This window comes from Lotus japonicus, chromosome 3 (genome assembly GCF_012489685.1).
Source record: "Lotus japonicus ecotype B-129 chromosome 3, LjGifu_v1.2".
In the NCBI taxonomy this organism is placed as follows: domain Eukaryota; kingdom Viridiplantae; phylum Streptophyta; class Magnoliopsida; order Fabales; family Fabaceae; genus Lotus; species Lotus japonicus.
In genome coordinates, this window is record NC_080043.1 from 8106488 (window position 1) to 8132845 (window position 26358).

Sequence of the window (26358 nt, forward strand, 5' to 3'; positions counted from 1 at the left end):
TGTTAATAGGGTTTTTTTTTTTAAAGTGTTAATAGGGTTAATTAAAGAGGATGAGGAAATGTATCAGGGATTGGATGATGATGATAGAGATTTTTTATTAAGTTTTTAATTTTTTTTTTCTGATTAAATTATTGAGTTGGAAAGAAAAATAATTTTTTAATTAAAAAATAATAGTAAAAGCCACGTGGTATTGATGACTGGGACAAAATTGAGGGCTGGCACACTATGACCTTAATTGAATTAAAAAAAATTTCTTAGGGACCTAATTTGATGCAAAAAAATTTCAGGCCCTGGATTTGATTTTCCTTACAATTACAGGGGCCTTCTGATGTATTAAGCCATATTGAGAGACTAAAATTAATAATTCGCTATTTTTGGAGGAAAAAAAACATATTTATCCCAACTCTAATTTATTACTTGAAGGTTTTGTTAAAGAAGCAAATTTGAAGCTATGTCTCTACTTTGACATTGAAATTTTCTCAACCAAAAAATGTATCGTTATATGTCTTTTTCAAGGGGAATAACCCATTTCCTTACCAGCAAAGAACCTAACTTATCAACTCCATATTCCTAATTAGTTGTCAAATTATTAATTGTTTTCTATTGAGATTCCCAACTACTAATTGTTAACAAAATAACAACTCACCTCTGCTCCAGTAGGGGGGAAAAAGAGGATTTGGTAGCAAGAAATGAACAGATTTTATTTCCAAGTTTCAACTCTTAACAAAAATGAAATAGCATTAAAACCAAACAGCCACTAACTAGAAGCCAAACTTGCATGGATCTGTAAAGAGCTGAAGTCTATACATTGTAATTATCCTTATTACATTTGAAAATGTCATCAGACATCAAAGCACTCTTCTGAGCTAAATTGACAATGTCCTATTGATATGTCAAAACTTTCTACATGGAAAACCAAAGCATTTCTCAAGGATTCAGGATAAGATTTTAGTGGGGGTGGACGTGACCATTGGAGGGAGTCCAAGTTTCATGAAGAAACACCATGCGGAAGAAGCGCAGCAGCCACAATACGACCTTCTTCATTCAGTATGTTGTAAGTTGATGCAGCATTTCTCTGGTAAATAATAAAAAGCAGTAAGTAAATAAATCAAGTAACATTCAAAATTCAAAGAGCAGTCAATCTGGTAGTGGCCATATTTTAGCTGATCAATTTTAAGCTACTGGAATAATTGTTCAATGATTATATAAAAGGATTTCTTCTATAGATCGATTTAAATCATTGTTCAATAATTAAACATAATTGCAAATTAAGTCACTCTTTCAATGATATGGCAACATATTGAAGGAGTGTAAAATAGTCATGATTTTACAGTCGATTACAACGGCTCACCCTCAGCCGCCGCCAGATGAGCCTTGCATGTGCCTCCCCCTCTCTCAGCCTTTCAGTTTCACGCACTGGCGTGTAGATTCTTTTCACCGCTTGCTCTGTTCTACTCACCGCACTAGTTCTTCCCCTGAATCTGAGGTCAGGTTTCATTTCCTCTATCTAACCTGTTGAGATATCTATTAAGAGATATCTATTACAATATATCTTGTTGAGGCGATTTTTTAGGATTAGATTTTAATGTTATGATAGATTAGGATAAGATTAGGACAAGATAAGATTTTGTTATTAGATTTTATTGTTTAGAGTCAGTAGTTGATGAGGAAACCTCTAGAAATCTAGTCTATAAATATTGTACTTCTGAATTGTTGAGAGGCGAACACGGCGGTGGCAGCGGAAAACTATGACAGCAGTGGCCAACGGCGTCTATGGCGGCCAGTGGTGCTTGCTTCCAGTGGGTAAATCAGAAACAGAATGGAGTTACAAATTTTAAGGAACTCAACAGCGGAATAGTGATGGCACGGGTCACAGAGGATGATACCACTCTGATATACCATGTTGAAATTATAGGATTTACTCTTTTAGTTTATGAAGAGAGAAATTGGAAGAGAGAAATTGGAAGTATTCTAAATAACTATTGACACTTGATTGGTACTTAATTCCTTCATACTTGATTCCAAAGTATAATATTTAAAGAGTACATTCCTAGAGGTTTCCTAGTCAACTACTAACTCTAAAACAATAAAATCTAAATGATAAAATCTTATTTTATCCTAATCTATCATACCAATATCATAATAAATATAAAATCGAATCCTAACAAACCATATCCTAACAAAACTATTTCGACAAGATATGTCCTAATAGATATCTCTTAATATATCTCAACAGAGAGAATTAGTTTTTGACTTGCATCGATCTCAGGCAGATCAAGTATGAGAAGTTGTCTTTTGAGTTTTACCTGCCCATGGATTTAGCAGAAGTTCGAAAGGTTATTCAATTCAAATATTCACCAAGACCTTCATTATTAAGAGATATATATCTCTTGTTCAGATAGATTCGTTACAAGCTTAAAGCTTCATAAGCTTTAGCTTGAGGGGGAGTGTTGAAATATATTAAGAGATATCTATTATGATATATCTTGTTGAGATAGATTTGTAAGGATATGGTTTGTTAGGACTAGATTTTATATTATTATGATTTTGTTTTGATAGATTAGGATAAAGGTTATATTTTACTACTTAGATTTTATTGTTTTAGAGTTAGTAGTTGACTAGGAAACCTCTAGGAATCTAGTCTTTAAATACTATACTTCTAAATCAGTAATTAATCAAGTATCAAACAATTATTCAGAATTCTTCCAATTTCAACAGAACCGTAGTCCTAAGGGTATGTTGGGACAGGTCTAGCACCACCATGTATGAGGAAAAAGGACCCAAGATGACTTCAAAGCCCAATGTAGCTCAGCTGAAACCACTGAACCCCAATGACCATCCTTCATTGAATGGTACCTACCATCTTGATGGGTGGAACTATTTCAGTGGGCCCAGCTCGTTCGAACCACCAGAGCACTACGCTATATTGTCGTTCTATTGCCAATTTGACAACATTGCTATATCGTCGTTCTATCGGCAATTTGACAACATTGGGAGTACCTAATTGTTTACTTTAGATTATTTTATTATTGATAATCATTAATAGTAACAAGCACTAAAAATGTAAGATGAAGTCAAACACAGGTCTCATAAATTAAAGCAATCATATATACCGAGTCAACAGCTTCTAACTTCATGCCGGTAGACCGAATAAACTTTCTAAGTTCAGGATCTACAGGCTGAATGTTCCTTCCACAGCCAAGAATCAGTATCTCTGAAAAATAATTCCTTCATGTGTCAGTTACTCGGTTAATATTGATCAAAACCATTGTGAAAGGTGATACATCCATGTACTAATATAACGAGAAGAAACCTGAGTCTACTAATTAGCTAAATGGTTTACTGGTTAGCTAAAAGTGATTTCTGATTAGCTAAAAGGTGCAGTAAAACCGAGAGAGAAGAAAGAGAATTAGAGAAATTCACAAAAGTGAAATGACATTATCAAATAATTTGCATCCATTATGACAGTGGGCTTAGCACTTAAACTACAAGTGCATGTAAAAAGACTGACCACCAGTCTTCAATCTAGCAACCACTTCCCAAGTGAATTAAAAAGTAAGCTGCAAATTCAGTAACTTTTATCTATGGGATAACACATTATCAAGTATCCCCAAATAGAATATATGTAAGGAAAATTAGAATTGCATCCAATAAAAGGGAAAACCAGAAAGTCAAGGAAAAAAGAACAGCTAAACTAAAAAATCCAACCTGGAATAGGGCGAACAATTTGGAAGAGTGACAAGCTGTAACAATGAAGAAATGAAAACAAATAAGATATCAAAGCAAGATAAGTAATGCATATTCCCCTAGTACAAGACAGGTAACAGGTTCACCTAGAATGTTAAGACATTCATTTCTCACTGTTTGCTTGCCTGTTTAATAATTATCACGAATGTATGATGGTTACATTATTTTTATAAAAAGGGATACTTAATCAGATGAGTCATTTCCATCTATCAGAGGATCACAGATTATCATTCATGACTTCTTTTATCAAATGTGATGATATGTAAACACAAATGGATTTAACAGTTAACACTATAAAAGTGGCAGTAGTATTCAAAGATTAAAGGAAATGGAGGGTCCTACAAATATCTTTTAATCTTATAAGGAAAATAAATTTTGAGAGCGAAGCAAGCAAGTGCATAGACTGAAGGAACAAGAGACTACAAAAATGCTTAGTTGCTTACCAAAAGAAAACCAACACTAGTAAAGGATAATGAGGAGAAACAAAGGGCAAAGAACAAAAAAACCTACCTATCAGCAGTGATTTCTGAAAACTTGTTGGGTTTCCAAGACAAGAGCAAATTTCCAACACAAAGCAAGCTTCCTTCATATTCAACTCTATTTACAGTAAACCCCGTATCACTATACCTAAAAAATTGATTGCAAACAATGTTAAGTCCCTGCAGAATATGATCTTATAGCTAACATTATTCACATTTCAGAAAACCCATTTCACATTAAACACTCTTCCTTGAACCCCATAATCAAAACTTAATAAAGATCAAAAATTTAAGACACCCCATTTAAGCAATTGCAAACAATGTTAAGTCCCTGCAGCAATTATAGTCTACCATATGATATTGGCTAAGATTATTCACATTTCCTTGAACCCCATAATGAAAACTTGATAAAAATCAAAAATTGAAGACAACCCATTTGGCATAATGAAGTGAAAATGGGAATTAGCAGAAAATGGAGTGAAGGGTACCCTTGAAAGCGAAGCTGGTCATCGGGGAGTTTGTCAATGACGTTGATCTGATCGTAGAGAGAGAAAGCGCGACGGAGAGAAGGTAAGGCATGGTTTTGTTGAGGCTTGAGAGGTTGTTCATTGCGGAGAGTGCGTATCAGGTTTGGAAGTCTTTGCTTGATCGACATGTTTGTCTGCCTCAAGTTCCCAACACCACAGGCCTCAGCAGCCTGAGGGGATTTGGGTTTGGCACCCCACCCTTTAGGCTACGCGCCCCAGCATTTTTTTTTTATTCCAAAACTACCCATCGGTAAATGATTTGCCGATGTCAAAATACCAATCGGTAAATCATTTACCGTCATTGTTCCTCAGTATGAACACCTTCATCCCATTACCCAGAACACGAAGAACAATATCGGTTAATAATTAACCGATTCTAATATTGTATCGGTATATCATTTACCGATTTGTAATCTGGAAGTTTGATCACCTTTTCACCATTACTCCTCCCTCCACCAACCCCTCCACCATTACTCCTCCCTCCAACAACCCCCCACCAGCCCCCCATAACTCGCCCAAACTACCTTATTCTCCATTACTCCACTCCTCCCTCACATTTCACCTTCCCACCACCACCACCATCTCCACATTTCCACCACCACCACCACCAACACCACCACCACCAAGGGAAAGCTTTTAACTTCTGGTAAGTGTTGTTAGCTTTGGTACTTTATTTATAGTTAGTTTAAGTAGTTAGTTGTTAGTTTAAGTAGTTAGTTTAGTTAGTTAAGTTGGTAATTTAGGCTGCTGAATCGTGAACTGAATCGGTAAATGATTTACCGTTATAGTACCGGAATTTGATTTACCGTTATGGGGTCGGAATTTGATTTACCGTTATATGGTCGGTTATTGATTTACCGTTTTTGTTCCAGGGATGACAGAGTCATTTTTCTTTGGTGAATCACAATTGATACATGCTGCTGGATTGGAAAATGATAATCCAGAGGAGCAACCATCACTAGCTGAACCTCCGATTATATCTATAGATGTCTCTCATTTGTATCATACTGATCAGGTACTCATTGCACAAATTTTTGCATGCTTTGTTTGCTTTGTTTATGCCTTGTTTTATGCCTTATGCCTTGTTTATCCTGAAACAGCGTTTCCCTTTGAAAGATGATCTTATGAAATGCCTTATGCCTTGTTTTGTAAGGCCTTGTTTTTTGTCCCCCTTGACTAACCGTTCTAATTTACTTCTCAAACGATTTCAAAAATTTAGGACCCCACGGGTGCCGTTGATGCTAGCATCCACCGCAAGGCATTTACTCACAGTGAATTTGCGAATGACATAACTGTTGGATCTGTTCTCGTTCTCCAAAAGGTCTGAAACCTAAACATGAAACTTGCTTCATTTTTTGGACAGTTAAGCATGGTTTAATTAAAGTATACATTTCACTTGCAGGTTGCTGTGTTTGCACCTAGAGGAACTGTTTGTTATCTTAATATAACATTGCCCAACCTAGTGAAGGTATTCCCAAAAGATTGCGGACCCCATGACTTCATCGATATCACAGAGGAATAACATTGCCCAATCTCCGGTAACCCGCACCAAGGCAGGTGATACAAACCCGTCTGCTGCAGCAGCTGTCGCACAGCTGTGTGGGCCTCTGAATCGCCATCACAGGGGAGGTTCCATACCTTCCCCCCAACAGTGGCCACCCTCAATGTCCGACGGTCCACGTACCGCGGGTCTGTGCGAAGAAGTGCCTGCCACGTCCAAGGAGCCTTGTGGTCAGGATAATGCGCAAGAAGCGACAGATCCTCAGGCCCCCCGGGAAACGGTGCCACCCTCTGGATGAGGTCGTCATCCGCGCCGCCCTCTGCCACCACATCTGGCACAACATCAGCAGCATCAATCTCCTCCTGGAGAATAAGAGGCTCCTTCTCCTCACCACTGGCCTCAGAAGCAGTCTCAGAAGCAGTCTCAGAAGCAGACTCCTCGCCACTGGGCTCCGAAGAAGACTGTGTAAGATCAAGATTTGGTCATGTGGTACAACTCTATGTTTTGATGATAACAAGTATTTATTTGTGGATGAACAACTATGATACTCTAATGTTTGTCTTGAGTGTTTTGACAAACAGGTTCTGATTCTGACACCAGAAGATATATTCGTCAGAAGTTCTGAAGATCAGAGGATCTGAAGATCAGAGGATCAGAGGATCAGAAGATCAGAGGATCAGAAGATCTGAGGATCAGAGGATCTGAAGATCAGAAGTTCTGAAGATCAGAGGATCAGAAGATCTGAGGATCAGAAGATCTGAAGACCAAAAGCTCTGAGGGACCAGAGGCTCTGAAGGTTCAGAAGCTCTGAAGGTCCAGAAGCAGAAGTTACGAAGGTCAGAGGATCCAAGCATCCCTCTGACTCTGATCACCAAGCTTCACAAGTTCCAACACGAAGCATTCCTCTGATCAGAAGTCATTGGTTAAAGGCAAATGTCTCTATCAAGAAGTACAAGAGCAGTGTACTATTCTGAAAAGCCTACCTACCAAGGTTCAACCACAGCAGGTTCTGGAAGTTCCAGAAATGCCCTCCAACGGTCATATTCTCTCAACAGAAATATCCTTTGCACCTTGGACTATAAAAGGCTGAAGAAAAAGAAGAAAGAGCGAGAGAAATCAAGAGCAAGGTCATGGGTTCGAATCCCCCGGCTAACACTGGGGGGGAGATTGTTGGATTTATTAATCCAGCGTCACCCTTAGGATTCGATGGGCTTAACATCCCACCCCATGGCGCTTAACATCGCAGCCCCTTGAGGACTCTGTGCTATAAGGAAATAAAGTTGCGCCCTCACTAACAGCAATTGCTTTTGGCGTAGTGGTAAGCGCTGGATCCAATATGTGGTATCAGAGCCAGGTCCCGTGTTCGAATCCCACGGAAGGCATGCTGTGCAGCTAGTTTGGCTGGCAGGTGCTGGGGGGGGATTGTTGGGTCCAGGTGGGCCAGCATCCTGCCTGCAGGTAGCATTCGAAACGGGGCGCTGTCTGCTACGCTATAAGAAATAACGTTGCGCCCTCACTAACACCAATTGGTTTTGGCGTAGTGGTAAGCGCGTGATCCTACAGATTGCTCGCCAGATGTCTCCTCAAGAGGTAACTCAACCATCGGAGAGACCGAAGTAGGATGAGGCTGAGGCTCAGCCGGAGTACCTGACGGAGCTGTAGTAGATGGACCACCTGACGGAGGTGTAGCAGACGGACACGGAGACGGAGCCCCGGCCGGAGTAGCAGACGGAGACGGGGCCGAAGCCTCAACCGCCTGACTAGCTGCTCGATGGTCGCCGCGCCGCGTAGAAGCATGCAAGCGCTCGTGGCGATCCTCTGCATCATCGACTGTAGAAGATCGAGACCTCTTCCTCCCGCCCTTCATTCTCCTATGAAAAGCAAACAAATTTAACATCAAATTACAACTTGAACAACTTTAACAGTTACAACTTGTACAAACATCTCTCATATAGCAACAAACATCTCTCATATAGAAACAAACATCTCTCATATAGCATCAACACCCTTTCTAATTTGTCAATCTAGATAACTAAAATGCAACATTAAGGAAGTTCCCTAGTTCTAATAAGCCGATACCATCAACACCCTTTCCCAGTGTCATGACACTAAAATATTTGAAAATTTGTACAAAATATTCAGCCCAATAGATGGAGGAAAACTAAAAAAAACTGGCTTAAAAAAACTGCCTTAAACTGCCTTAAACTGGTTTAGAATCGGGAAATGTTTTCCCATTACAGAATCGGAAAAACATTTTCCATTACAGAATCGGAAAATGTTTTTCCGATTTTACAGTAACCCAGAAACCAGAACTGGAAACGACCCACTCGTGCCCATGACCGTTTCATGCCATTTCAGTCAATAAAACCTACCTCTAATCAATAATCAACTACCCTAGTGTTCAACATTCACCTAATAATCCATCAACTACCTCTAATCATCAATCAATGTGAGAGAATCAATAAAAATGGAACTTACCTTTTGAATGTAATGGAATGGGAGTTCCGGAGCTTTGAGGAAGCTTTGATGATGATGGGACCGAACGCAAGTTTGGGAGAGATTTGAAGAGGGAGTGATTTGGGGAGGGAAATGGGTTTTGAAAATTATGTTTCAAAACCTATCTGATGCTGTTATATCAATACGAATCGGTAAATGATAAACCGATACGTATCGGAAAATCATTTACCGATATTAATCCTGAGGGTTTCCGGTAATTTCCCCACTTTAAGTGGGGCGGGAAGCCTAAGGGCTGGGGTGTTAAACCCAATTCCCCTGAGAAAGCCCTTGGTGGTGGTGGTAAGAAAATAATAATAATAATAATAATAATAGGTAAGAAAATAATATATGGTTTTTTTCTTAAGGGGTGATACGAATATTGAAGAGGATGGCACCCCAACCCTAATACCATAGGGTTGATTTGTCATAGAAAATTTCAAATTGAAAATTAGATCATTAAAAACCTACATGTAAACTTCAAGGGGTTGGATGGACTCCAACGACTTTAGGTCGGAATATTGGAAAAGCTTACTATGAGATAGATTGCTTGTAAAATGTGGACATTTTCACTCATGAGAGATTCAAATTCCATGTATGCGCTAGTATAACGGGCATCCACCTTCTTTTTGCGTCAAACTAGGACGTTCGCATTCATCATATTCCTTGGGAAGTTAATGACTATGCAGATTATCTAATGGCTTTGGGGGCTAGCCAACAATGTGATTTTACTAATATTGATGTTCCCCTGAACAATGTTGCTCAATTGTTAGCCAGAGATGCTTTAGCGTTGTAGTTTCTTCGTCTTTATTTTCCCAATCACCAAAAAAGACCTCAAGGGGTTGATATAGTGGAGTATGACAGAGTGTTGTACTTGACGTGTCATAGGTTTCAACCCCTACTAGTCTGTTGGGGTTAAGAGGTAAATGTACGTATTTTGTAATTGTTTTTTGAGCTCAACAGTTTTTTCTACCTTAAACTAAAGCACCATCATCGCTCATCCTAAATTTAAATTTACTGTAACAAAAAAAAACCCTAATATGTCAGCATAACACATCATCACTAAAATGGGTGGAAAGACCCAAACCTCACACAAGTTATTAAGTTAAGGGTTGATTTTGTTGAAAATTTTATTTATATTTAGTGACCAAATCTAGTTCAATGAGAAAAAAAACACATTTAACCCATTAAACTGAGAAGGGGAAGGAAGAGTGGAAGAGTATGCATGAATGAATGGCATGTTCCCATTTGCTGAAATTACACTTCCAACATCGCGACAGCTTCTATGTCACTGCTCCGACCGCTAATGTTACGACGAGTGTCACCCTTTCTTATCATTCCCTCTCTCACTCCCACTCCTTCTCTTCCATTCTGTTCCAACTGCAACCTTCATTCTTCTACTTCTCCTCAAGTTGCAGTCCAAGACCAACAACAACAACAACAACGAGAGCCTCATCTGCATAGCACACAACTCGTTGCAGCGGAATATGCTGACCTCAATCTCTCTTACGACCTGGTCATTTTTCGTCTTTTTCATTTGCCTCGCCTTTGTTAACGTATAATGTTCAAGTTTTTGTTATTTTGTTCTTTTGTGGATTTTCTTATCACTATTATTGTTAATTTGTGATTTCAGGATCTGGGTCATGTCAGGATCAGGCAACATGTCAATCCTCTTAGCTCTTCTTTCTCTGTATGTTACTTTACATTTTCAGATCCTCAATTCTGTTGTTTTGTCCTAGGATAATGCTCATCATTATTGTAAGATTGGATACTCTCACCACAAATTGTGTGTGAGGTAGACAATATTATTTATAATAGAAAATTACAGAATATGCTAAGGAATATTTTGAGGTATATTACAAAATATAACAAATAATAATAAAGGAATATCCTGTAGGATATTATGGCTATTAATCTCTAACAATTATGTTTGTTTTATTTGAAAAAAAGGGACTTTTTCTCTTTTTGTTTCTTCAATGAAAACTAATGATTAAGTGTGTGTTTGGCTTAACTCCAAAACTCAATTAGCATCAGTTAGCATCCAGTGGAATAGCAAAACCCACTTTCCAATCACAGGAAGAAATTGGAGCAACAATAAACCAAATACAGCCTAAATCATTAAGAGAGAATTAGATTAAGTAGTCTATCATTAAACTTAATGCATGATAGGATATTATGGTGTCATTTGATCTATATATCTGACTTTACCTCGCCATGATTTATGTTTCTCTCTTCTCACACATTCATATAATCTGTCTTCTATTGAATAGGACAACTCTTTAGCTTATACTCACATGTTCATATTCGTTGTATATGTGCGTGTGAAGCAATGTTGTTATTGGTGGACGGCGGACCATGGCAGAGAGCCAAAAACCAGCCATATTTGATAAATAATGATGGCGGATGGAAGATTATGGCGGAGAGCCAAAATCCACCATGAGATTTTGCCATGGCGGGTATTTGATAACACTGGTGTGAAGGTGTTTAAACTACTTTGTCAGTCTCTATGAATGATATTTACTCTCAATCTGGTCCTATACGAATCACGCTTTTAATTTAGTCCATTTATGTACAATCATTTTCAATGCTGTCCTCAGTGATCTGTTGCCGTTAGTTGGATTTATTACATCGAGTAGAGTAAGGAACAAATTGAAAACAAGTGTGAAGCATAGGAAACAAGAACATATTTTAACCTATACACACATGCATATTCATTTTATGAATGAAATATTGATAAGTAGAACCTGATACACAAACCGTACATTAATAGGTTCTGGAACACTCCGTTAGCATTTGGTTCAGTAACTTCCTCCTGCCACTGAAGGAGTCTTTTGCTTTTCACTAATGTAGTTCATTTTCTTAATAGGTTCCTGCACAAGTACCAGACTGGAACCAGGTCTTTGCTGACCCATCTTTGCCACTGATGGTGGATATTGGATGCGGTAAGCTGAATTTCATGATGAACTTATTTTATACATTTTTCCTAGATTGGTTGATAACTGTTAATGTGTCTGTTATGGAATGGTGTGGATTGTGTATGTGGAAGTAGACAATGATAAAGTTCATTAATTACATAATCTATTACTGAAGTTGGATTTGACTCTTTCTGATTTATTAACCCAGAGTATATCTTGTTGAAATTGATATACCAATTATATCCGTTTATCCTTTTCTCTTGCTGTCATTTTCTGATTAAAAAGTAGCACTAGGACCAGGATCAAATAATCATTTTGCTACTTAAGAAATCTAAGGACAATTACTTTTTTCTGCATGTTTGTTGTTGCAAACAATGTCAGGCAGTGGCAGGTTTCTCATGTGGCTTGCTAAAAGAACTCCTAAAGAGAGAAATTATTTGGGATTGGAAATACGGCAAAGGGTATGGAAACCTTTTTATTTTTGTCACCTTTTGTTTCAAATGCCTTCTATAAGCACTCCCTTTCAGTTAAGTTTGATTTATTAGCTGTTATGGTACATTCAGCTTTGAATATAGGGGATCTCATCTTGTATGAATATGTAACACTTCCATGTGCAGCTAGTCAAACGTGCTGAAATATGGGTAAAAGATCTGGCTCTTGATAACATGTACTGTCCTAAACTTATTTCAATGGTGAGATAAAATATGTATGTGCTTATTTTTATCAATGCTGAAATAGTGATTGTTGTTACACTAAAATGCAGACATTTCTTGTTCGCAAATGCTACAATTTCATTCAAGCAGTTGGTAGAATCATATCCTGGGCCGCTGCTGTTAGTTTCTATTTTGGTGAGTCTCTTCAACAGGCTGTCACCTACATGGTTTACTATTTTTTTGTACTAGGCCTTGTTATCTAAAAGGCCTTTTATTTCTGGTTAAATGATTTCACTGCACACTTGCAGTGTCCAGACCCACATTTCAAGAAAAAACATCATAAAAGAAGAGTTCTGCAGAAATCTTTGGTTGGTTCTATTGTAGATAATTTAATGCCTGGGGGACAGGTATGTAAATTTCCTGCATGCTTTATTACCCTTTTAATTGATTGTAAATCTCAAATGTATATACCTCTAGTGTTTTGTTGAATACCCTCCTGTAAGGTTTGCTCCATATGTCATCTTATTTGAATTTTAATGAATGAGAATTTGGTAGTATTGATTGTATGAGAGCAATGCTCCATATCCTGACACTTCCCTCGTCCAAGAAAATATATTAAGACTGTAGATAGTGCAATGCTATGACCATTTAATAATTGTTGACATGCATACATTACTATTTAATGAATTTTGAAAGAAATGAGAATGTAGAAGAAACAAACTTTTTCTTTAAAATCTGTTTGATAACCTGACTGTGTCACACGCAATGATCATATCATCTACATAGACTAGAAGAAGAGTATGATTGCCTTCCTGAGACTGTTCTATTAAGAGAGTAGGGTAACCTTGGCTTTGCCTATATCCCAAGGATACCATAATTTAAGAGAGTAGGGTAACCTTGGCTTTGCCTATATCCCAAGGATACCATAATTTGAGCGAACCTCCAAACCATGCACAGGATAATACCTTCTTTAAACTTCACACCTTATTCCCTCCATTCGTCAAATCATATCTAGGTGAGATCTACATGTACACTTTTTCCTCCAGATTTCCATGCAAAATTCATTTTAACATCGAACTGGTGTGACTCCCAGCCAAAGCGAGCTGCTAAGGACAACATGATCCTGACTATATTCAATTTAGCCACTAGAGCAAATGTCTCCTCAATCATTCCCATATGTTTGAGTACATCCCTTTTCCGCTAGTCTAGCCTTAGACTAGTCTAGAGTAATTGTTCTTTGTCTAGTAATCTTTGGTAACTTTAAATCGTACCTAGGGTTTAGGGATATAACTTAGATAATTATTTGTGAGGTTTATGATAAAATTATGAGCACCACTAGTTATTACAAAATGAAATTCACTAAAAGAAATTTCCACCAATCACAGCATTTGTCCAAGTATGTGATTCAGGGAGATGGGATAGAAAAGTTCAAAGCATAACAAACCACTTTACACATCATCTGTAATCTTCGTCTGGTGTACCTTTTGTAATAAGTAGCATTTTCCTCAAATTATTCTGTCTTGTCATTTAAAATTATTACAACAAACACTACATATCATTCATATATTATATTTCCACGATTTTTTGTATTCATGATTCATACAATTCAATATGATTTAATGATTCAAAAATTAGCTTCATGATTCGTGATTAGAATTGCAATTTGATAAGCATGATTGGCAGAAATTCATTGACAGTTGTGGCTTTGCTATGACAGGTGTTCGTACAGTCTGATGTGCTTGAAGTGGCCCTTGACATGAGAAATCAATTTGATGAAGTTGATGCACTGAAGCACATTGATGATTCGAACCCGGCTATGTTGTGTGACTCCGAAGGATGGTTGTTAAGCAACCCCATGGAGATAAGGACTGAGAGAGAGATACATGCAGAGTTTGAAGGTGCAAAAATCTACCGAAGGTTGTACCAGAGATGGGTGTGATTTGTCAAGCTTGAATAGTTTTCCCATAATTAATCTTCAACTGTGAAGCACCAGAGGAACCTTGTTCATCTGAGACAAACATGGAAGGGAACACTCATGCTAGACACAAAACACCCCCACATGACACCTCAAATAGGCTACTTGGGATTTTGTTGTGTCTGCAGTGTGCTAGTGTCCTGCTTTTTATGTGTTTAATCACAATAGGAAGGTATGCATGCTCTTAGAATGCTTACCAGTATTTTTTCTTGTATGGTTAGATATCAACTTTTATTTTTATGGTGTACTATTATGATGTAATATCCAGTGAGGTTTTATTTTTGGTTGGAATATCCAATAGCTGGTGGTAAAGAACCAGATATTGGCGATATTGCTGAGCGTGACAGACTGGATTAGAGTTATGAACTTGCTATCTGTAGCACTGATATGATTTTCCAGTTAGGGTTATCAGATGAGATTAGACTTTCATTATTTCTTTTACTTTGCTTTTAATAGATGAGGAATGAGGATGGTAACACCTACAAGCTTAAAGTCTCAGTTCAAAACATCATAGCCACCCTTGGGCCTCAGTACTTAGAGTTGGGGGAAACTGTTCCGGACTGAGTATCTTGCTCAAATCTTCTGCACTTCGTTGCTGGGCCGAACCACCCTATAATGAATCAAGATCCAATATGGTTTAGAGAGATCATTGTTATCCTTTGATAATTCGGAATGTCCTATTAATCACTACATATTTACATAAGCATGATAACTAAGATGAAATCCCCCACCCCCCCTTTTAAATGTCACATACAATTCAATTTTATATACAAGTGTAACACCACCTCAAACCTTAAATGGGTTACCATTATAGTCCTTGCCTTTCCATGTTATCGAAACCCAACTTGATAGTAACTTGATCCCGACCCACGTCTTAGAATCTTACAATTTTACGATCCGGGTCCCACGTAGGATCTCATTGGAGCATAATTTGTCCAGGATCTCGATCTTTGGGGGCAGGATCCCGATCCAATCTCAACTAGTGTTTGGGACCCAAAGAGAGACTCACGTGAGCTGCAGGACCTCCCCAACCACTTCCCATCGTCTTCTCCATTGAACTCTGCCACGACCTCTGTTGTCAACCGTCATGCATGACTATTTGAGTCGTATTTCTCTAACACTCACATCCATATGTTTTAAATTTAAGAACTTTCAATGAAGTTTATCTTCTAAAAGTTTTAAAATAAACTTGATGATTTTTTTGTTTTTGTTTTATTATGCCCTTACTTATGGTGGTCTAACACCACCTCAAATGTAGGACTCAATTATATTATAAATTCCTAGTTTAAGTTCATGTGAATCAAATTATTTTCATCATCTATGTACATTTTGATATGTGTTTATTTTATTAAGTATACATTTGGATTTCTAGTAGGATTTTACGATTCAATCTTCCGATCTACGATCTTTTTAACCCCCCAATCCTAAGTAGAATCCCAATCTTGATAACCTTGGTAACTTGCATCATAGTGTCTTTGGAGGTTCCCCTACCATTCACTCTCTGGAGACAAATGTCACCACATAGAGTGGCAGTGGTGATGCTGAGTGATGGCGACGGTGAAGGGAGGTAGATGTGGCGGTATTGGTGGTGGCGGGTCGTGGCGGTATGTAGGGTTGGTGGTGGGTCGTGACAGTGTGTGGTGGTGGCGAAGACAATGATGGTGGAGGGTGGTGAAGGGGATGGTAGTGGTGGACGGTTGTGGTAGATGGTGTTGGTGGAGAGTATTGTGGTGGTGGCAGTGTTGTAGGGCGGTGGTGGCAGCAATGGTAGTGGGTGGTGGTGGTGGCAGTGTTGTAGGGCGGTGGTGGCAGCAGTGGTTGTGGGTGGTGGTGGTGTTGGAAGGTGATGATGATGATGGTGGTGGGTAGTGGCAATGGCGATAGTGTTGGCGGTAGAGGCGGTGGTGGCAGTGGTGGAGGCGGTGAAGGTGGAGGGTGATGGTGACGATGGTAGTGGCAGTGACAATAGCGATGGTGTTGGCGGCAACGACGGTGGTGGCAGTGGTGGAGGTGGAGGTGGATGGTGGTGGCGGTTGATTAAATATTTTCATGTAGCTTATACATCACGGTCTTATCATGCTTTAACCATCATCTATATGGTGAATTAAATAATTCATCGGTCATTTTAATGTATAAGAGTGCATTGATTTTTTTTTTGATGGGCAAAAAAATATATTGATATGAAGTACAAGGTGTACTTCAACCCAATACAAAGAGATAAGAGTGCATTGATGTATAAGCTTATACAATATAATGTTAACACTAAATAATATATAAGTTCACAATGTATTGTATAAATTTATGTTATGATATCTAATACGACATACCAAACGATTCCTTAATTAAAATAAAAATATATTTTATCATGTAAGGAAAATTAGTTAGATTCTGTAATCAAACAATCTTCCAATGGAGAAAAAAAAATTCACAAACGCATTAACTTTTATCTAAATCTACTAGCATTATTTAATTTCATGCATGGATATCTACACACATTAGTAACGACAGTTATTTTGATCAACTTCTCATTCATGGGAAATTCAGAATCAATTCTCTTTTCTTTCTTTTCCAAGGTATTTCACAACTAACAATCATGAGACTAATACGCTCGAGAAGAAAATCACATAAAATGAGTTGGTCTCTCTCAACAGGTCTCCATTCAGAATCAATTCTGAAGCAAAGATAAGTTTCACTTCAAATTAATTTTGGCTTCAGATATAATTGTAAATGGATTTCAAAAAATGCAGTCAGTGTTCAGGTAAGCAAAGGCGTCAAAGCAACGCGAGCTTTTCAAATATTTTTTCTATTCTTTTCCATGACAAGCATTTTCTCTCCTCACCTTTGGAATATTATAGAGAGAGAGCACCCACAATTTCCATGAATATATGCCTAGAGAACCAAATATTAGTATATATTTTTTTGTACCATAAATGCAAACCCAATTTTGTGTGTGATGGAATGTGTTCGTTCTGCGTTGAGTTTGGTTTGACATGATATAATTCTTCTTACTTTCTTGGTAAGTTTCAATATCTGTTGCATCATAATCAACTAGGTTCTCTATGGTTTTCTCCTTTGTTTTTCTCTGATCCTTCACTTACCCTTTGGTCTTGATCATGTTAAAACCAAAGTTGGTTTGTTCAAGAATTTTTTTTCTGAAATTCCACATATTTTGTCTTTCCCTACCTTCTGGTTCTAGATTCAATCACTAGTACTTTCTACTGTATATGTGATATTGATTTCCTTTCTATCTGAAATTTGATCATTTAGCTTTGCAGTATTTGAGTTACTTTTTGGAAAGATTACTGTGTTTGTATTGAGAATCATCACAAACAGATAATACTAACATAAACATTGACATGCTTAGAAATTACTGTTACATTAGTTTTTATCATTGGAGCAGATGGCTGGAACAGATTCCTTTCACTGGAAATTGTTTTACTTTCAGAAACATGATGAATTGAAGTTGTGTTCTTCGGTTTTCCAATTAGTTCTTTAATCATGCTTCTTTTAACCTTACTAGTTTAAAGTAGATAAATGAAAATTCTCAAGACAATCATGAAGTAGATTCCATTTGATTATTCTTATTATTTTTTAAGCAATTGATGTTATTTTAGTTGGATAGCAGTTTCTTAATTAGAATCCTTTGTTTCTTATCATGGATGAATTTCAGGTTGAATCAACATGAGCTATGATCATGAGTCTAGTGAGAGATGTCTGTATTCACAAGCAGCAACAGGCTATCATCATGCAGCACCCTCCTATTCCTGTCCTCCGCCTGGATCCTACCCTCCAACTGCATATGGCGGTGGCTATCCCCAAACAGCCTACCCACCAACTGCATATCCACCTTCTGGAGGCTATCCACCTGCTGGAGGCTATCCACCTGCTGGTTATCCTCATTCAGGATATAATTCCTCAGCTTATCCTGCCCCACATGGCTATCCAACTCACTATTCTGGAGGTACACTTAGCCATCTTAATTTGTTATATATTGAGAATATTATAGGATTTTGTTTGCAATTGAATTTGGAACAGGAGTCTTGGCGCAACAGTAATAAGTTGCTGCCATCTGACTGAGGTCATGAGTTCTATATTAGAGCATGTGGTTGGACCATTCCCTGGATCCCGCGTATAGCAGAAGCTTTAGTTCTACCCTTTTATGTTGGCAATTGAAATATTACTTTCCAGTATCATGTTTTCTCATGTCAACAACACCACCACCAACAAATCTTAGTCCAACTAATTTGGGTTGGTTACATGGATCAATTGAGTATATACAAGCCATACTTTTAATATATCTTTGTATAAGGGCAAACCTGGTGTTATAAGGCTTCTGCTATGTACGAGGTTCAAGGAGGGGCCGGATCCACTTTATAAATCTAATGTAGGTAGCTTTACCTTGGATATTTGCAAGGGGTTGATTCACGGCTCGAACATGTGGCAGTAAAGTCACATGGCAGAAACCTTACCGTTGCGCCGAGGCTCGGCCTCTATATATTACATCATTGTATAATTAAAGTAAATTGCTTCTCATGCTTTGGAATAATTGTTGAAATTGGGAGGGTTATGATTTAATTTTTACATGCAATTTGTAACTAATTTATTGTTGTTGCACAGGGCGAGGGTCTGGTATAGGAGGATTGTTTGCAGGGGGTGTTGCTGCTGCAGCTGCATATGGGGCTCATAAATATGGACATGGATCTCATCAATATGGACATGGATCTCATCATTATGGACATGGGGCTTCCTATGGTCATGGAAAGTATAAGCATGGGAAATATGGCAAGCATGGGGGATATGGATATGGCAAGTATAAGCGTGGGAAATTTGGTAAGTGTTGGAAGTGATGCAGTGACCAATATACTAAGTATGTGACTCTAGACATGGTCATGAAGGTTTAATTCTGGAATAAATAATGTTGTACGTTATTAGCAGCAACATACTGTTTCAATTGCAGGGTTGCAATTAATACTTTCTATGCAAATGTGTGGCTAGTGGACTTATATGAGAGTCCTCATTTAAATATTTAGCTTGTTTTCTAACCATGAATGGATTCAAGTTGAGATAACAATTCAGTGAATTTGGAATAAAGTGGCTTCAAAGTCCTCATTTGGAAAACATGTTATTCAAACTGTTTTAAAAAATTATTTCTGAAAATTGTTTTAAAAACTGAAAACTAAAAATGCAATCAAACAGACTCTAAGCATTTGGTATGCTTCGAAGTCTTCAAACAAGGAGAGCATAACTGCATTTTTTTTTCTATTGACGTTTCATTCAACGAATACCTGTTGATGAAATTTTTTATTTTGAAAACCCTTTATTTCTAGAATTTGAATTACATCTAACTCTATGTAAAAGTTAAGTCTAACTCTATTCCAAAAGTTAGCTTAAGTGAGGTGGTTTTTTCTAACCAAAAAATATTTTAATTGAAATTCATAAATTAAAAGTAGTTTTAGCTTAAAAAAATGATGAATGTGCATTTCCTTAAGGGATTTCGCCTAGGCTCTTGATCCGGGTTCAATCCCCTCTGAGGTAAAAAATAATACATTTGTGGCTAGAGACATCAATACCGTAGAGACGGGTGCCCAAAGGAAAAAACAAAAGCTTAAAAAAATGAGGTGGAAAATGTAATTGTAATTTGGCAAAAAAATTGTTTGGAACCCTAATTGAAATGCAAGTAACACAAAGCTTGCTCGCTCTCTCTCAGAATCCAACAACACCATCTTCTCTGTTTCGCTCTGCTCTGCTCTGCCATCTATCATCACTTTTTGCAATCAATGTACGCCTCAGAGCTTCTCACTCTGTTTCTTTTTCCATTCATCGCATCTATGTTTCAAATCTAGGGTTTTCAAATTTTGCTTACCACTATAATTCAATGTTTTGTTTTCGCCTCAGAGCATAGTTGCATGCTGTTTTGTTTTCGCCTCAGAGCATAGTTGCATGCTGTTTTGTTTTCGCCTCAGAGCATAGTTGCATGCTAGGGGAAATGTTAGATTGTACAATATGTGCACATTAGTAAACTGAAACAGCTTCAGGAAAAAAGAAATTCATGATATGTGCTTTGGCAAATGAGACTGCCCTCAGTGAGGAGTAAGTTATACCGAGTCTGAGATAAAAAAAAACTAGCCAAAAAACTACAACCCACAAATAAATGGCAATGTCACTTTCATGTATGCAATTCAATGGTTAAAGGATTGGACTGCATTAAACAAGACACAGAACTAAACCATGCTCCATCAAAGTTCCTACGGACAAGAAATCGATTTTGTATGTTTTTTTCTCCTAGTATGATCACATGAACAATAAATAGCAGTCGATTAAGATTAAAATCTTATATCTGCTCCATATGGATCCTTATGACACTAAACAATCTGAACATTTTAAGTCTATAATTAATAAGTCATGCACAGAAACTGATTAGATTTTAGCATACATAATATTACTTTCTCAGCATTCATGTAGTCCACAAACCTCTTCATTTATCCATGACAATTTATTTGATAAAATTTAATGACGTAATATGATTTTTTACCTCAGAAACCTCTTCTAATCTCTTGTCGTTAAATATAAAATTTCCATGGAGTTCAGTTAATTGCAAGCAACAACCATAAATAGATAAGCATTTACTTACCTCAAAAATAAAAGATGGAAAAGACTTCGACTGGAACTCTAATGTTTTCTTTCAAGATCCAAATGGAATATATACAAAATACAATCTCACAAGATGATATGATATTTGCCTACTCCTGGTCCAATTTTGACTTGCCACATACCAGAAGTTCTTGTTTAAATTAGATCTATAAAATCTGAGTAATTAAGCTAGCCTGAAAAGACCTACCAAATGACAATAAATTCTTGTATAAAAAGCACCAGTCCTTTTCCTCAAGTAAGCCAATAGCAAAACTCATTGATCACCTAGAATGCATTTACTAAGAATCCACAGTTTTACCAACTTGTAGAGTCAGATGATTGCTCACTCTTCTGCCGGTACCCATAACTCCCGTCTTGTTGCAAACCCATATCATAAACTTCAGAATCTTCATCTTTAACTCTTGATGAAGCATAGCCAGAAGTTTTCTTAGTATATTTTCCTGCACTTCTGCCAGCAATGGAATTACTCCCTCTGTGTTTTCTGCTAGTTTCAACTCTCTCTGAATACATCCTGTTTGACCGATCAGCATCCTTTGACAAAAGCCTCCTTCCGTTCCCCTTCGTCGCCAATCTGCTATTGGCAGACTCATCCGACCGATCACCATACTTGGATAAAATCCTCCTTTCACTCCCTTTATTCCCCAATCTGCGATCAACACTTACACCATTCCTCCCAGAACCCAAAGATGGAGAAGAACCCTCTCTATCACCCGAGCCAGCAATATCCTTTGGAAATAACTTCCTTCCGTTTCCATTTTTCCTCATTCCGCCATCAACATTCAACCCATTCCTCCTATAATTCGCAGGAGAAGAACGCTTTCCATCGCTCGACCTATCAACATCCTCTGACAAAAACCTCCTTCCATTCCCATTCTTTCTAAATCCACCATCAACATTCCCTTCATTCTTCCCATAATTCAAAGGAGAACTAGAACCACCATCTCCATCTTCAGACCGATCAACATCCTCTGACAAAAACCTTCTTCCTTTCCCATTCTTTCTAAACCCTCCGTTCCTCCCATGATTCAAAGGAGAAGAAGAACCACCTTCTCCATCGTCAGACCCATCAAAATCCTCTGGCAAAAACCTCATCCCATTCCCCTTTCTGCTCAAACTTCCATCAAAACTTACACCATCAGAAGAATACCCTCCATCGCTGTCATCTTCCGCATCACCGAGTCCCGCCTTCAAGTCATCCCCATCAATCTTCCTATAAGGCTTGATACTATGAACAACCCCTTTAGGAAAAAACCTAGCAGAAGGCAACTCATCAGGGGCTTCAAACAACTGAGGCCCATCCTTATCACTCCAAAGGTCAAACCCACCAGGCTTCTGAAACCTATCAGCCAAAACCTTAACCTGCTCATCAGCACTGACAGAGAACAACTTAGGAGCTTTCTCAACAACCTCCCACGGCCTCTCGAGGTCAGACACCGCCGCCTTCAGCTCAGCCCTCTTCCTCATCTCATATATCTGCCTCTCCCGGCACAACCGCGCCTGCATCAACTGCTTCGCCTTCTTCGCCTGCATTCGCTTCCACTGCCACTTAGACACCCCACCCGGGTAAGTCCTCGGCCCGCCGCCCATGCGGATTACAGTCCTCCTCAACATTGAAGGCACAACCACTGTAACAGACACCAAATTGTTGCTCTTTCTATGCCATTCTGATGTTGACAGAGATTTGCAGAATGATAATTGCTGTGCAATATTGGGGATTAACACGTTCATTTTGATTTTAGGGTTACAAATTGGGATTTTCAATGGGGCATGAGGTGTGAAATCAACATCGTAATACAGAACGGAGCAGAATTCATCAACTAGAAATTACCAAATTCGAGAAATTAACACAGTAATTCAACGAACGGAGAAGAAGATTGAGAAATTGAAAACCCTAAATCCACAATTGAAAACCCTAAATTGGGTAGTGCAAGTACCTGAGAATTGAGAGATAGGAGATGAAGTGGAACAGTGGATTACAGAGAGACAGAGGGCGTGAGAAGAGGTGTGTGGCATAAATTTTTTGAAATAATTAAAAAATATAAAAAAAGAAACGTATGGCTTAAATATGATTTTGGTTTTTGGTTCTTTCCATTAAAAAAATTATTTTTGTTCCTGGTTTTAGTCTTGAATTTTTTTATTTGTTTCTAATGTTGGAAATATATATATATATTGTAATATGTTTTAGAGATTCACGTTAAGTTCTGTTTACGGAGACTCATGATTCACCAGGACGCGTTTACTATGGACCACTTTTTGGTGGTCTATAGTTGCACCACCCCTTTTTGACCTACTATTGCATGTTACCCGGTTTAAAAAAAAAATACATATTTATTAATCACAACAATTAATTTGTGATAATTTTGATTAAGTTAATTAAAACCTAATCTCTCCTCTCTCCTCTTCATCTTCTACCCAGCCACTGTAACTAATCTCCCTCCCCTAACCTCCTCTCCGACCACCACACAACCACCAACACAACCTCTCATCACAACCAACAAGGCAAATCAGTATCTGCAGAAACTGCTAAAAGTTAAAGAGTGAGTCAGTGAGAGATTACCCCCACCCAGAACCCATCACAACCCACCCCACCCGCAACCCATATTGAAACCCCAGCCACCACCCCCAACCACACAGCACCATCACCCCAACCACAAACAAACCTTTTTTTTTAAATCAAACCCAGAAAGTTGCAAGCTTGGAGGAGATCTGGAGAGGAAATGAAACCTAAAAAGTTGCAAACTTTTTTAAAATCAAACCCAACCCAACATGAATTAACCAGCTTGTTCAACACCCACACCACAAAATCGCAAAAAGAAGAAAACTTTGCAGAAAAATTGATGAAAACCCATCCTCTGCATCCCCTTTCTTCTCTTGCTCCGATGATGATGGTTGTGGAGGTCACGGTGGGGGTTGCGTTTGTGCGGTGGAGGTGGGGGCAGTGGTGGTTGTTCACCAGAGGGGGTTGTGGCTTGGGCGGTGGGGGTGGGGGCAGTGGTGGTTGCGGTGGTTGAAGTCGGCGGTGGAAGAACAGAGTCAAAGAAGGAGGTGGTGGAGTTTGGGAGGGAATCGAAGAAGGTGAAAAAAAAATAAAGGAACCTAAGAGAAGGAAACTAGGGGTCCGTTTGGTATGTTGTATAGTATAAGGCCTGATAGTATAAGGTCTGATTGTATTAGGCTTGATAGTATAAGACCTGATAAAAATTTAATACTATACAATGTTTGGTGTGACATTGTATAACTTGTCGTATTGTTAAAATCAATACAATCATTTGTTTGGTGAAGTAATAAATAATTATGGATAGTATAAAAATTAAATATTTGTTCAAAAGTACCCTTTAAACATATTTTATAATACTTGCCAAAATATTTTCTTGATTTGAACTATGAAATAATTTAACAATCTTCTAATAGCAATATAGAAATAGTTTTGATCTTGGGCCGTTGGCCCTCCCAATTATCAAAAAAAAAAAGAAATAGTTTTGATCAATTAAAAGAATATGCCACACCTAGTCCTAAACACTTATCAAAACCAAGGGATATGCAAGCTACAGTCACGCTCATTGGCAAAATAACAGATACTACAAATCAGGTGTCATTCCTCCAAGCACGATCTCCCATCTGTTCTCCCTTAAAAACCACTCCATTCCGATGTATCCAAAAGCTCCAAAGGCCATGGATCATCATAAACATGACATTGAAGCTTGTTTCTCTCCAAAATATCTAAGGCACAAATTTCATAGAGAAATATGTTATTTTTCTTTGAATCTTGGTGATATGAGGTCAAAAACAAGCCCAGAGGGTCGAGAGCTTACAGAAATCAGGTTCTGGAAATTTTCCGACGAGTCTTCGCCGGAGAAGAAGGCTGATGACGGCGGCGAAACTCGCCGGAGATGAAAATGCAGAAGGGGATTGTTCCTCTCTTCAATCTGATTACTATGGTGACGTTTTCGCGGCCAATGGAGGTTGGAGAAGAGGGATTTCGTTATTTGCAGATCGAGTTGCTCGCCGGGGAAGCGTCCAGATCGCGGCGGAGCTTCCTCCGATGGGTTCCTGGGTTGTTCCTCTTCAAGTTGCAGGTTAGAAGCGGTGATTTTGTGGAGGTTTTGGTTCTGGTTCAAGAGCCACAAATCTCACAAAAAGAGAAATTAATCTAGTTCCTAATTGGGGGGGGGGGGGACAGCGTGAAAGGAGAGGAAGGTGAAAGGAGGATGAAGAGGAAAAGGGGCCAGGAGAAAAAATAGAAAAGAGGAAGAAGAAGAGGAACAGGGGAGGAAGAAGATGAATGAATGCCACATAGAAAAGAAGAGTAACGTGTGATGACAGATGAATGGGGTTAGGGTTGGAATATTTTTAAATAGCTAATACATCAAAACTTATCAGGCCTTATCCTCCCTTTGAGTGATGTATTAAGTTATCCATCATTTTAATGTATTAGAAGAGATTGATGGATAAAGTTATCCAATACGATGTAAGCCCCAAACACCTGATAAGCCTATAACATATTGTATAAGCTTATACAATCATGTCTAATACGGTGTATCAAACGGACCCTAGATCTGAGAGAAGAAGATGATGGTGCTCTCTGGAAAGGTTGAAGCTTTGAGAGAGAGAAAAGGGGAGAAGATTAGGGGTAATTAATTTAATTGAATATATTAAATATTTTAATTTTGAAAAAAATAAAAATAGAATAAAACCTGGTACCAGATCAATAGGTGAGTGGTGCAACTTTACACCACCGAAAAGTGGTCCATAATAAATTTTTCCGATTCACCACTCCTACTTACACTTTATTTGTTTGTGCAGAGTTAGGCAAGAGAGAGTTGCAACAGATGGAGCTAGGCAAGAGAGAGGTATGTCACCCTCGTTTGGTTTGCTTGGGGAGAGGAGGAACTTTGTGAAAAATGTGGGCCCTACACACTTTTTCAGGTCTCCTTCTTTTGCGAAGAGAATGAGAGAAGTGTGCATACATTTTGTCATCTACCATTTATGCCCTTTAGCTTTTATTTCTTCCAATATTATAGCTGGAGCCACAACCTCAATTTTGCAATTCATTCACTTCTGTGCTGTGCAATCATCCATTGCATTATTTCATTTCTTTGCCTCCATTTTATTAAATTAAATGGTGTAGTGAAAAAAATATATATATAAACTGTATTGATTAGTTTACTTTGAAATTGTTTTTTTTTTCATATAATCAATTTATATAAACTATTTTCATATAATCAATTTATAATAAACATTTTCATACAAAGTATATATACAGTTTTAGATTTATATAAAATGTATATTTTATATATTTATAAACGATATGTATTTACATATTTATTTAATATAACTTTATAATTAATGTGTAATATTATATATTTTGGGTAAAAATGTCATTGTGCACAAAAAGCAACATTCTCTCTTCTCTATCT

The 26358-nt window shown here is 38.0% G+C and overlaps 5 protein-coding genes across 9 annotated transcripts; 3 read left to right on the plus strand and 2 right to left on the minus strand.

Moving 5' to 3' along the window:
• Positions 1-740: 740 nt before the first annotated feature.
• LOC130742738 (uncharacterized) lies at positions 741-4963 on the minus strand. Its single transcript, XM_057594838.1, has 5 exons — positions 4715-4963; positions 4258-4374; positions 3709-3743; positions 3114-3214; positions 741-1075 (listed from the first exon to the last, which is right to left on the minus strand). Exons 1-5 carry the CDS (start codon positions 4879-4881, stop codon positions 989-991), a joined length of 507 nt encoding a protein of 168 aa, XP_057450821.1. The 5' UTR covers positions 4882-4963; the 3' UTR covers positions 741-988.
• LOC130742739 (uncharacterized) lies at positions 1161-7889 on the plus strand. Of its 2 annotated transcripts, none has more exons than XM_057594840.1 (4): positions 1161-1486; positions 5626-5768; positions 5973-6074; positions 6156-7889. In XM_057594840.1, exons 2-4 carry the CDS (start codon positions 5628-5630, stop codon positions 6273-6275), a joined length of 363 nt encoding a protein of 120 aa, XP_057450823.1. In that variant the 5' UTR covers positions 1161-1486; positions 5626-5627; the 3' UTR covers positions 6276-7889. The 2 variants fall into 2 exon arrangements, with proteins under 2 accessions (XP_057450823.1, XP_057450822.1); XM_057594839.1 differs by lacking the exon at positions 1161-1486 and adding an exon at positions 5068-5399.
• A 1131-nt stretch (positions 7890-9020) lies between these two features.
• On the plus strand, positions 9021-15099 carry LOC130742737 (uncharacterized). 3 transcript variants are annotated; one of them, XR_009021259.1, is made up of 9 exons: positions 9021-10263; positions 10381-10437; positions 11614-11689; positions 12044-12123; positions 12280-12329; positions 12426-12510; positions 12624-12722; positions 14033-14462; positions 14747-15099. XR_009021259.1 is itself a non-coding variant. In XM_057594836.1 (9 exons), the coding sequence occupies exons 3-9, from the start codon at positions 11141-11143 to the stop codon at positions 14252-14254; spliced, it is 699 nt and encodes a 232-aa protein (XP_057450819.1). In that variant the 5' UTR covers positions 10189-10263; positions 10381-10437; positions 11075-11140; the 3' UTR covers positions 14255-14722. The 3 variants fall into 3 exon arrangements, 2 of the variants coding, with proteins under 2 accessions (XP_057450818.1, XP_057450819.1); XM_057594836.1 differs by lacking the exon at positions 14747-15099 and adding an exon at positions 11075-11227 and having other exon boundaries at positions 10189-10263; positions 14033-14722; XM_057594835.1 differs by lacking the exon at positions 14747-15099 and having other exon boundaries at positions 14033-14722.
• A 2050-nt stretch (positions 15100-17149) lies between these two features.
• Positions 17150-19315, plus strand: LOC130749021 (glycine-rich protein A3-like). Of its 2 annotated transcripts, none has more exons than XM_057602285.1 (3): positions 17150-17306; positions 17961-18251; positions 18908-19315. In XM_057602285.1, the coding sequence occupies exons 2-3, from the start codon at positions 17972-17974 to the stop codon at positions 19135-19137; spliced, it is 510 nt and encodes a 169-aa protein (XP_057458268.1). In that variant the 5' UTR covers positions 17150-17306; positions 17961-17971; the 3' UTR covers positions 19138-19315. The 2 variants fall into 2 exon arrangements, with proteins under 2 accessions (XP_057458268.1, XP_057458269.1); XM_057602286.1 differs by lacking the exon at positions 17150-17306 and adding an exon at positions 17321-17342.
• A 1631-nt stretch (positions 19316-20946) lies between these two features.
• LOC130748447 (uncharacterized) lies at positions 20947-22965 on the minus strand. The gene has a single exon (XM_057601666.1). It carries the CDS (start codon positions 22667-22669, stop codon positions 21236-21238), a length of 1434 nt encoding a protein of 477 aa, XP_057457649.1. The 5' UTR covers positions 22670-22965; the 3' UTR covers positions 20947-21235.
• Positions 22966-26358: the final 3393 nt, after the last annotated feature.

Excerpts from the sequence above, each read along its gene's own strand:
- LOC130742738 (XM_057594838.1), bottom strand. The coding sequence starts at position 4,881 with ATGTCGATCAAGCAAAGACTTCCAAACCTGATACGCACTCTCCGCAAT. Across the intron at positions 4,375-4,714 it reads GACCAGCTTCGCTTTCAAGG|GTATAGTGATACGGGGTTTA; the intron begins GTACCCTTCACT and ends TCAATTTTTTAG. Across the intron at positions 3,744-4,257 it reads TCAGAAATCACTGCTGATAG|CTTGTCACTCTTCCAAATTG; the intron begins GTAGGTTTTTTT and ends TCATTGTTACAG.
- LOC130742739 (XM_057594840.1), top strand. The coding sequence starts at position 5,628 with ATGACAGAGTCATTTTTCTTTGGTGAATCACAATTGATACATGCTGCT. Across the intron at positions 5,769-5,972 it reads ATTTGTATCATACTGATCAG|GACCCCACGGGTGCCGTTGA; the intron begins GTACTCATTGCA and ends TCAAAAATTTAG. Across the intron at positions 6,075-6,155 it reads CTGTTCTCGTTCTCCAAAAG|GTTGCTGTGTTTGCACCTAG; the intron begins GTCTGAAACCTA and ends TTTCACTTGCAG.
- LOC130742737 (XM_057594835.1), top strand. The coding sequence starts at position 10,033 with ATGTCACTGCTCCGACCGCTAATGTTACGACGAGTGTCACCCTTTCTT. Across the intron at positions 10,438-11,613 it reads CTCTTAGCTCTTCTTTCTCT|GTTCCTGCACAAGTACCAGA; the intron begins GTATGTTACTTT and ends TTTTCTTAATAG. Across the intron at positions 12,124-12,279 it reads GATTGGAAATACGGCAAAGG|CTAGTCAAACGTGCTGAAAT; the intron begins GTATGGAAACCT and ends TTCCATGTGCAG.
- LOC130749021 (XM_057602285.1), top strand. The coding sequence starts at position 17,972 with ATGAGCTATGATCATGAGTCTAGTGAGAGATGTCTGTATTCACAAGCA. Across the intron at positions 18,252-18,907 it reads TCCAACTCACTATTCTGGAG|GGCGAGGGTCTGGTATAGGA; the intron begins GTACACTTAGCC and ends GTTGTTGCACAG.
- LOC130748447 (XM_057601666.1), bottom strand. The coding sequence starts at position 22,669 with ATGAACGTGTTAATCCCCAATATTGCACAGCAATTATCATTCTGCAAA.